At 46.8% G+C, this 10,780-nt stretch overlaps 1 protein-coding gene across 1 annotated transcript; it reads right to left on the bottom strand.

Moving 5' to 3' along the window:
* Nucleotides 1–1,649: 1,649 nt before the first annotated feature.
* On the bottom strand, nucleotides 1,650–10,773 carry NDUFA8 (NADH:ubiquinone oxidoreductase subunit A8). The gene is made up of 4 exons (XM_075905416.1): nucleotides 10,688–10,773; nucleotides 9,257–9,420; nucleotides 4,187–4,352; nucleotides 1,650–1,896 (listed from the first exon to the last, which is right to left on the bottom strand). The coding sequence occupies exons 1-4, from the start codon at nucleotides 10,736–10,738 to the stop codon at nucleotides 1,759–1,761; spliced, it is 519 nt and encodes a 172-aa protein (XP_075761531.1). The 5' UTR covers nucleotides 10,739–10,773; the 3' UTR covers nucleotides 1,650–1,758.
* Between the last annotated feature and the right edge of the window lie 7 nt (nucleotides 10,774–10,780).

Genomic DNA, 10,780 nt, shown 5'->3' with positions numbered 1-10,780 from the left:
TACCACTGCCTCATAAAAATTTGAAAAAATCTTTATCCAGTTATACAAGTTACATTATACAACGTACCCAAAAGTGCCAGCAGCCAGAGTAGCTGTAGAATGTGCTTTTTTTCCCTCTGCAAACAAATGGAAGATAAAGAAAACACAAAGGAATCCAATCTGTAAAAGCTATAGTCAGTTTGATTTTCCAGTATGATACTGATATCAAAACTGGCAGATCACAAGGCCTGGAAAAAATCCTTATGGGAGTGAATAAATCCACCCTTTACCAGAGCTCTCAATAAGGGCAAGATCATGGCCTACCCTTCATAAGGAAGTAAGGGGATGCAAGATGCCTCTTACTTCCTTGCACTAGAGTTCTATATCAACACTTCCTGTAGGCGTGGGAAAGCAGGCAATACATTCTTCCCCACACATTTGGCCAGTCTTGAATTCACCTCACTATCATACTAAAGCAGCAAGGAGCTTGTGCAGTGCCTATACAGACCCACTACAGATTAATCCCTCCCCAGAGGAGACTGTCACTTCATTTCACAGTCCCTCAATCTCCCTCCCAGGCTGCTCCATCACCTCACCTGTTCTATTGACTAGATCGCAAAATGACCATCTAGCCCAAAATACACAAGAGGCTGTGACCTGAACTGTAGTTCTCCTGACTTTGGTATAGCAAGTTGCTTTGATTTTCCTGACGTTTGCATTGTCAGCTACCACGTGTCTTGTCTCTTGGGTGCTGCAAGACAGAGCAATTAAAGACTTAATAATAAAAGTTAGCTTGTGAAAGGAAATGGAGAGCTTCAGGTGCTGTCGCAGTAGGGCGACAGGGAAGTCCCTGAAGTCAGGATCTTTACATAAAAAAGGATTGTTTTGCTATTAAGTTTAGCAATGGGTCATCTAACCTGAATAGCCAAAGGAACAAAAATGAACTTGGAAATAATTTTTGAAGGGTTCAGTTGTTTAGAATTCTCATGTAACATTTTCACTGGAGAGTGTGTAAGAGCTAAAGAAGGATGGAAGCAGCTAAAACAACATAAATAAGACATGACCAGTCACTTGTGAATTTAAACACACACACCCTGATTTCTAAAGTAATATTGAATTTCTAACTAGCAATCTTGGGAAAATGGACTAATTTAAAACAATGTCATGTACCAAATTCTAAATTTGATGTTCAGGCACTAGTTTTTACATCTGCAGATTAGCAATCTTCATCAGAAGCCTGTTAGAACCACCATACACACAGATAACCAGTACCCTTGGGAATCTAAATGGATGTTTGAACTGGAACCTCATAAGAAAGGTGGTATGCTGAGAAGAGAGATAATTGGCAGTAAAAGTATCTAAGCCACCAATACAAGTTTTGGAAATTTATACAGTGAAGAACCAACTCGATTCATTTTGCATTACGAAGAATGGATCAAAAGTACTGGACCATTCTTACATATGCTATTTGGCAAATCTTGGCATAAACAGTATATTCTCATTGCTGAATGGCTTACTTTAAAGACAGAACTGACTCTGTAAGTGGCTAAAAGGACATTATTTTTAAGGCCATAAAATTCTAAAAAGTGATTTTCCTTTTAAAATACAACAGTAAAGGGAACGCTCTTTTAGAGCTCCTGAGACATATATAGAAAATCTACTACACCAGATAAATTATGGATTTTTTTTTAATCATTAAGGATTTCGCCTAATACACGCTGGACAAGATAATTTATATTTGCAATGGACAGAGCTTATTACAGAGTGGTCAGTCCCATTTTACCAGCTCCAGAAAAAAACCCTGCTGCCATATTTAGCAGGCTTCAAATCTCCTTCAATGGGTGGATTTGGCTCTGGTCTTGGTCTAGAATGATAGACATTCTCAGGAAGAGGTCGATCTGTCTTCACTTTTGTGACCTGCCAGGAAAAATAGTACACTTAAATTTTTCTTGTAGTATATTTTAGACAAAACTACATTAAGTCAACAGTTCAGAAGAGAAACAAATTTAAGTAGCTTTAATGAGTCATGCAACAGAAAAAAATCCATTAGCAGAATTAATCAAAAGCCTATTAATTCAGTACATATTGCTTGAAGATTCTGCAAGTCCTGTATTTAGTAGAGCACCTTATAGTAAGTTTAGCAGACCAATTGATTCTTAGTGACCAACTGCCAGACATGTAAGGCAAATTAAGGCAAGGACTCTTACAGATTTCTATATTCCAGATTAGGATAACAAACACAGAAAGCAGTGATACCACAGCATGGTCAAGGAAGAGCAAGATGAGGCAAAAACAGCACAATAATGTGGTCACTTAGAAGAGCAAGGTATGTGTCACAGGTTACAATTTTTTAAACTCAATTACGTAAGCACTTCCTTGAATGCACACGTCAAATTTGAAGCATAGCTTCCATTTACACCCAATGCATACCCCTTGACTTCAGTGGAGCTGCACGCATGCATGATTAAGAATTTGTCTTGCCAACGGTGGGCCAAAACCTTGATACCTTTGAAAGCAGCAACTTTGCAAATCAAGTAAAAGCACACACAAGTATGCACAATAAGTTCCTGTTTTAACTGTCTGAGGTTAAGCACCTGAACTGTCTAAAAAATTAAGGAGAGAAGCCCGTTAAAAATGTTAAACATACATACTTTAACTGGTTAACTGGCCCACTGCACTGACCCTGGTGTGGGCAGGGGCTGCTCCGGGTGCTAGTTAACGAGGTAAGCATGCTGGTAAGGCAATGCTTACTAGGTAACCAGTTACCCTTTTACATCCTTAAGAGATGCCCAATGCTGCCTCAACTTGTATTTTTTAAGGCAATTCTTAAAGGTTTGGCTACATCAAAATTAGTATCAAATGGTCAGTAGATGTGTCCATTTCAAACAAAACATTTCCTTTCCTCCAGTCCAAGGTTAAAAGAACCAGCATAAGCAAATCAATGGAACAGTAGTGCATACACTACAAAGAACCATCACCAGCCAGACATTTTTCCTGCACATCGAATTTATGATAGCAAGAATTTATTCTGTGCCATCCTGTTTTTAAATATCAAACATGTAATTGAAAATTTACTGAATTCCACTGTAAGCATTTTTGTTTTAAAAACTTTTGAGCGCTCCTGTATGATTAGTAACTGGTCATGAAAAGAACCTCTCCCCAAAATAAGCACACATAGGACAAAAATAATATAACATTCCCCACCCCCAATGAGTGCTAACAGGGCCTCTACAAGTCTGCCACAGATTTCAACAGGAGATCAAGAGTTCATCAATAACTTGCAACTTCCACTGCAGTAGATAAGATAATCTGAGATGTAGCCGGGCAGTAATATGTATATGAGGGGACGTTAAAACAGACCAAAGAGTCTGGACATCCAGCTAAGGAAGAACCAAAAGAGTGTCATGCAATACACTAGAACATTTTTTCCATTAGACTGAACTGAAAAATGGAGCACAAGTATGTGAGAAAGAAAAAATGAACCCAAGGTAATAGCTACTTAGGACTGGAAGTGGCTTTCTGGGTCACCCACTCTAGTCCCACTACACCTATCAAACCAGAAATAAAACCACTGTTATTGTGGAGAAGTTGTGAACTTTGCACTGTAATTATTGCAACACAACTTTCACACGGAGTATCCTAAAATGCTTTACAGAACATAACAGCAGCTAGTTAAAAACAGTAGCTGGAAAGAGATGAGACATATGCAAGAGAGATGCTTCTCAGACTAGATTTGAAATGAGATTATGGAGAAATATAAGGAGGGCACTATTCCAGAGGGCTAAAGTTGTAAAGAAGGTTCTACTATCAAAAGTGCTGAGATTGTGTTAAAGCCACACACACAATCACTTTGAAATCTAGTCTGTTTAAAAACAGTTAAAAGTAGCTTAAGATACTATGCTTGAAGGAGTGACGAGATATGAAGCAAACTGGAACAAGTATACACAGAGTTTTCAAAACTAAGGAGCACAGTTCAGAACTGGTTTTCAAATAAATGAAAAGCAGAGGATGCCCTTTGACACTACAGTAAAGCGGACCATATGAGACCTAGCTGGATAAGGTGATGAACCATGTTTCTCTGCGAAAAGCAGAAGGCCAGCTGCAGCATTCTGCACACGCTACAGAACAGGGACTAGGTGGTCAGAGACAACAGTGCTGAAATAATCAGTGGGAAAGAAGACGACATGGGGCAGTATTTCCTAATTACCTTAGACAGCTCTCCCAGATCAGGTCTCTCCCAGCCCAAGTTCTCCAGCACGCAATTATCAAATGCCAGCTGCTGTTTTCGGCAACGTCGAAGCTCTTGAAGGTCGGTATAGTCAATACAAGTCCAGTATTCAGTAAACGGTTCTGCACAGTGCGCCTTAATCTTCCTATGAAACAAAGGATTCTAGAAGTATTATTTTGGAAAAAGACAAGACTACAAATGTAACTCTTATAAGCTAAGTTAGTAATTTCCCATTCACGGCAGGCCACCACACACGAACAAATTTCCAAATGGTTGCCATTCAGTGTTTATTTGCAAAGCTTATTTTCCAGTTGATATTCGTAAAATTGTTAAAGTCTGGTAATTTTGGAAGAAACAGATTTAAAAAATAACATATTCATGGCATTTCATAGAATAATAAGACACCCTGTCAAGAAGAGCTTACAGTCCAAGCATATGAATTTATAATTTCACACTGATCTCGAGAGGCCTGTATTACCTTTTAAATAACTACAATTATTAATATGATCAGGGCTCGATGAACTGCGGCGAGCCCTGCTCGCCAGCTGCGCTGTCCTGCAATCTGCACATGCGCAGATTGTAACCCGGAAGAGCCGGGTTTGGGCAATCTACTTGCCACGGGCGAGTAGATTGTATTATTTGTCGAGCCCTGAATATGATTGTTAAGCTTAGTCAGCTTTCAGACCCTATTCTTACATCTCCTTTAGTACATGCTTATATTAATTATGTAAATGTGAATGCAGTTCATGCTACCCAAATGCTTCCAACTTGGTTTGATTTTTTTAAGCTTAGCAAGTCACATCACAGTTAAAAACTTCCTAACTGTCAGGGTGGTTAAACACTGGAATAAATTGCCTAGGGAAGTTGTGGAATCTCCATCGCTGGAGATATTTAAGAGCAGGTAAAACAGGCATCTATCAGGGATGATCTAGATCAGGGTTTCCCAGCCTATGGGTTGGGACCCAAATATGGGTCGCCGTTACATTTCAAAAGTGTCGCCGAGTCTCTCCCCAGGTGGCTCTGCCCTCCTCCCCCCCCCCCCCCACCCCGTTTTTGTATTGCCTTGGGTAACCAAGTCTTCCTGAAACGTCAAAATGGGTCCCCATCTGGAAAAGACTGGGAACCGCAGAACTAGATGGTACTTGGTCCTGCCATGAGGGCAGGGGATTGGACTTGATGATCTCATAGACTCAAAGGTCAGAAGGGACCATTATGATCATCTAGTCTGACTCCCTGCACAATGCAGGCCACAGAATCTCACCCACCCACTCCTGGAATAATCCTCTCACCTATATCTCGGATATTGAAGTCTTCAAACGATGATTTAAACACCCCAAGATGCAGAGAATCCTCCAGCAAGATCTGTGCCCCATACTACAGATGAAGGCAAAAAACCTCCAGGGCCTCAGCTAATCTACTCTGGAGGAAAATTCCTTCCTGATCCCAATATGTCAATCAGCTGAACCCTGAGCATGTGGGCAAGACTCACCAGCCAGACACCCAGGAAAAAGTTCTCTATAGTAACTCCTATCATCCCACCATTGGCCTATTTACCACCAATAGTGAAAGGTCAATTAGTTGCCATGATCATGCTATCCCATCAAACCAGCCCCTTCATAAAGCCATCTAGCTTAATCTTGAAGCCAGAAAGGTCTTTTGCCCCCACTACTTCCCTTGGAAGGCTGTTCCAGAACTTCACTCCTCTAAAGGTTAGAAACCTTCATCTAATTTCAAATCTAAACTTCCTGATAGCCAGTTTATATCCATTTGTTCTTGTGTCCACATTGATATTAAGCTTAAATAATATCAATAATATCAGCTTTTGAGGTACCTTCCAGTTCTAGTAGTCTATGAGTCTACAATCTCCTTAATGTTTATTATTAATATTTATAGTATAATAGCATTCAAGAGGACTCACCTTCCTAGTTGCTATATGTGATGTAGTGGTGTTGGTGTTCCCCCGTCCCCCTCCCCTGCAGCTCTCTCTGCATGAGGGAGGCCAGGCAAGACTGACTGTGGAAATATGTCAGTCTCACCTTCTGGGGTCCAGGTGACAAAAGGCTCACCTTGGGTCTGGGAGAAGGACAACAGAGGAGACAGAGCTGCCTGGGGGCTCAGGGACCAGTTGTTGGGGATTTGGCTTTAGTCTTGGCTGGGCAAACAAGACGAGAACAGACTGAGCTGAGCACTGGGGGTTCAGGGGCCTATGTCCCCCTGCCTCAAGGAAGGCGAAAGCGCAGATGGAATTGCGACTGACTAAGGATGTGAAGGATAACAAGAAAGGTTTCTACAGGCATGTTAACAAGAAGAAGGTGATCAGAGAGGGTATGCGGCCCCTAATGGATGAAGGAGGTAACCTAGTGACAGATGATGTGGGGAAAGCTGAAGTACTCAATGCTTTCTTTGCCTCTGTATTCACGGACAAGGTCGGCTTCTGGACTTTTGTGCTAAGTGACGCAAGATGGGATGAAGATGGTCAACCCATGGTGGGTAAAGAACAGGTTAGGAACTATTTAGAAAAGCTGAACGTACACAAATCCATGGGTCCGGACTTAATGCATCCAAGGGTACTGAGGGAGTTGGCAAATGTCATTGAGGAGCCTTGGCTATTATCTTTGAAAAGTCGTGGAGATCGGGAGAAATCCCGGATGATTGGAAAAAGGCAAATGTACTGCCCATCTTCAAAAAAGGGAAAAAGGACGATCCAGGGAACTATAGGCCGGTCAGTCTTACCTCCATTCCTGGAAAAATCATGGAAGGGATCCTTAAGGAATCCATTCTGAGGCACTTGGACGAGAGGAAAGTGATTAGGAATAGTCAGCATGGATTCACAAAGGGCAAGTCGTGCCTCACCAATCTGATTAGCTTCTATGATGAGGTAACTGGCTCGGTGGATGTGGGAAAGTCAATGGATGTGATATACCTTGACTTTAGCAAGGCTTTTGATACGGTCTCCCACAATATTCTTGCCAGCAAGTTAAAGGAATGTAGATTGGATAAATGGATGGTAAGATGGATAGAAATATGGCCAGAAGGCTGGGCCCACCGGGTAGTGATCAACGTCTCGATGTCAGGATGGCGGTTGGTTTCTAGCAGAGTGTCCCAAGGTTCGGTTCTAGGACCAGTTTTGTTCAATATCTTTATTAATGACCTGGATGAGGGGATGGATTGCACCTTCAGCAAGTTTGCGGATGACACTAAGCTGGGGGGAGAGGTAGATATGCTTGAGGGCAGAGAAAGGGTCCAGAGTGACTTAGACAAATTGGAGGATTGGGCCACAAGAAATCTGATGAGGTTCAACAAGGACAAGTGCAGAGTCCTGCACTTGGGACGGAAGAATCCCAAGCATAGTTACAAGCTGGGGACCAACCAGTTAAGTAGTAGTTCTGCAGAAAAGGACCTGGGGGTTACAGTGGATGAGAAGCTAGCTATAAGTCAACAGTGTGCCCTTGTAGCCAAGAAGGCTAATGGCATATTAGGTTGCATTAAGAGGAGCATTGCCAGCAGATCCAGAGATGTCATTATTCCCCTTTATTCGGCTCTGGTGAGGCCACATCTGGAGTATTGTGTCCAGTTCTGAGCCCCCCACTACAAAAAGCATTGGAGAGGGTCCAGCAGAGGGCAACCAAAATGATTAGGGGGCTGGAGCATATGACTTATGAGGAGAAGCTGAGGGAGTTGGGTCTGTTTAGTCTGCACAAGCGAAGAGTGAGGGGGGATTTGATAGCAGCCTTCAACTTCCTGAAGGGAGGTTCCAAAGGGGAAGAAGAAAGTAGTGGCAGATGGCAGAACAAGGAGCAATGGTCTCAAGTTGTGGTGGGAGAGGTCCAGGTTGGATATTAGGAAAAACTATTTCACTAGGAGGGTAGTTAAGTACTGGAATGGGTTACCTAGGGAAGTAGCGGAGTCTCCATCCATAGAGATGTTTAAGTCTCGGCTTGACAAAGCCGTGGCCGGGTTGATTTAGTTGGGATTGGTTCTGCCTAGAGCAGGAGGCTGGACTTGATGACCTTCTGAGGTCTCTTCCAGTTCTATGGTTCTATGATAAGGCTGCCTGGCCCTGACTCCTATATCCACATCGCGCCTATGCTGTGCTGTATCCTGGAGAAGCAATAAACCCTCTCTGTTCTACTGGCTGGTGGAGTCTCATCTTGCTGCAGACAGGATGCAGGGTCGGGGGTACCCGACATGCCATCACACGTATAAAGAGATGCTCTGTCTCTAAGACTATGATCCTCCCAACATTTACATGCACATGATTTCCATCATGCAAGGAAAGTTTTGTACTTGTTTAATGTATGCATCATTGTGCTGTAAAATGAGAAAGGATGGGGAAAAGCAATTCACATAACAAGTCTCAAATTTTTAAAACATAATCTCAAGTTCCTGAAGCCCAGAGACTCCTGGTCATCATCTTCCAAAACACAGTCAACTTGCTTTGTGGCTGAGCCCAAGCCACAAATATAAGAGCAGCCAATATAAAAGGAAAAGTGTGGACCACTATTTTACAAACTGAAAACTATTATTAGATTAAATATTTTGCCTTCCAACTAGCAGAAAAAGTAATCTCCACCACTGACACTCTCCACTGAGGATTCACTGCCTGACTCCAACCCTCAGGAGTTCTAGTACAGAAAATGTCAGCGTCAGCAACTCAACAAAAGTTTAAGAATAGAATAATCATCTCAGCTACAACTAAAGAAAATTGCTACTGTAATGCTTGTTTAAATGACAGTACACAGGTAGATGCTATGCCAGCTGATGCTTCAAAACAAATTCTCTCCTCCTATATATATGCCTTAGTACCTTAAGCAGACAGGAAGCAACACAGAGCACATACTTCATTTCCACCCTCTTTTGAAGTACTAATAAAAAAACAAAATTAGTGTGTACTGTGTCAAAGTTGTGAAGTATAATATATATAATTATATTATATATAATAGTGCTACACCCAAGTAAAACTGCTGGCTTCAATGCGAGTTTTGCCTAAATATGATCTGCAGGATACAGCCCTAAAACTGGATCTGAAAAGCCACCTGAGATCCCTACCTGAAAAAGTCTAGTGCACATTTATTGACTTCCTTCCCTTCCTTTAAGCATTTCCGGGGGTCCTTCTCCTCCCAGCGGCACAGCATGAACTCCTTGTTGGGCTTGTCACACTGCGAGCCATAGTGGTGGGCCGCAGCTTTCAGCACCGAAGTGCTGACGCTCACCTGAAGAGGCGGGGGAGGAAGCGTTAGCAGGAGGGAGAACACACAAGCTCGTGGTAGGGCCCTCCCAGCTCTAAGCACCTGGCAGGTGGGGCCTGGGGACAAACCTGTCCTGCCCCTCAGCGCTCAGGGTCGGCTCCGTTGCACCTGCAGACTCTCTAGGACCGAGGTGTCCAACCACTTCTCAAGTGAACCGGCCACATTCAACGGGCCACAGAGCCACATGTGGCTAGCGTGCTGGACACCTGGGCTCTAGGATGAGCTTCCCAGCCCAGGGACAACCAGGGCCAGAGACGGGGAGGGAGGCAGGGGACCCTGTGCGGGGCCTCAGATACAGGGGGCCCTGAGCCCAGGGGAGCTGGCTGCTATGGGTCTTGCGCTCGGCCTGATGGCTGGGATGGATGCGGGGGGGGGGGGAGGGGCTGGGCTCGGGCGGCTGCCGGGCCGGGGGGGGGGGAGAGGGCGGCTGGATGCGGGACCTGACCCCGGGGGGGAGGGGCGGCTGAGGGGCCCGGCGGGGGGAGGGGCGGCTGAGGGGCCTGACCCCGGGGGGGGAGGGGCGGCTGAGGGGCCCGGCGGGGGGAGGGGCGGCTGAGGGGCCTGACCCCGGGGGGGGAGGGGCGGCTGAGGGGCCCGGCGGGGGGAGGGGCGGCTGAGGGGCCCGGCGGGGGGAGGGGCGGCTGAGGGGCCTGACCCCGGGGGGGAGGGGCGGCTGAGGGGCCTGACCCCGGGGGGGGAGGGGCCCGGCGGGTTGAGGGGCGGCTGAGGGGCCTGACCCCGGGGGGGAGGGGCCCGGCGGGGGGAGGGGCGGCTGAGGGGCCTGACCCCGGGGGGGGAGGGGCGGCTGAGGGGCCCGGCGGGGGGAGGGGCGGCTGAGGGGCCTGACCCCGGGGGGGGAGGGGCGGCTGAGGGGCCTGACCCCGGGGGGGGAGGGGCCCGGCGGGGGGAGGGGCGGCTGAGGGGCCTGACCCCGGGGGGGAGGGGCCCGGCGGGGGGAGGGGCGGCTGAGGGGCCTGACCCCGGGGGGGGAGGGGCCCGGCGGGGGGAGGGGCGGCTGAGGGGCCTGACCCCGGGGGGGGAGGGGCGGCTGAGGGGCCTGACCCCGGGGGGGGGAGGGGCGGCTGAGGGGCCTGACCCCGGGGGGGAGGGGCCCGGCGGGGGGAGGGGCGGCTGAGGGGCCCGGCGGGGGGAGGGGCCTGTGAGGGCCCCGGGGAAAGGCCCCCGGATCGGGCCCCGGCCGGAGCAGTCCGCCGGCGGGCGCAGCTCGCACCTCTTGCACCTCGAGCTCCTCCAGCGAGGGCACCTCCAGCGAGCCCGGCATGGCGCCCGCCCGCGCCCGGGCCCCGCTCTCCTTGAGCTCCCC

The sequence above is a fragment of the Pelodiscus sinensis genome, chromosome 22, assembly GCF_049634645.1.
Source record: "Pelodiscus sinensis isolate JC-2024 chromosome 22, ASM4963464v1, whole genome shotgun sequence".
Classification (NCBI taxonomy): domain Eukaryota; kingdom Metazoa; phylum Chordata; order Testudines; family Trionychidae; genus Pelodiscus; species Pelodiscus sinensis.
This window is presented reverse-complemented; position numbering and strand designations above follow the sequence as displayed.

Coding starts and splice junctions, on each gene's coding strand:
- NDUFA8 (XM_075905416.1), bottom strand. CDS start 10,738: ATGCCGGGCTCGCTGGAGGTGCCCTCGCTGGAGGAGCTCGAGGTGCAA. Junction 9,421..10,687: donor AGGAGCTCGAGGTGCAAGAG/GTGCGAGCTGCG, acceptor CCGCCTCTTCAG/GTGAGCGTCAGCACTTCGGT. Junction 4,353..9,256: donor TGTGCACTAGACTTTTTCAG/GTAGGGATCTCA, acceptor TTTGTTTCATAG/GAAGATTAAGGCGCACTGTG.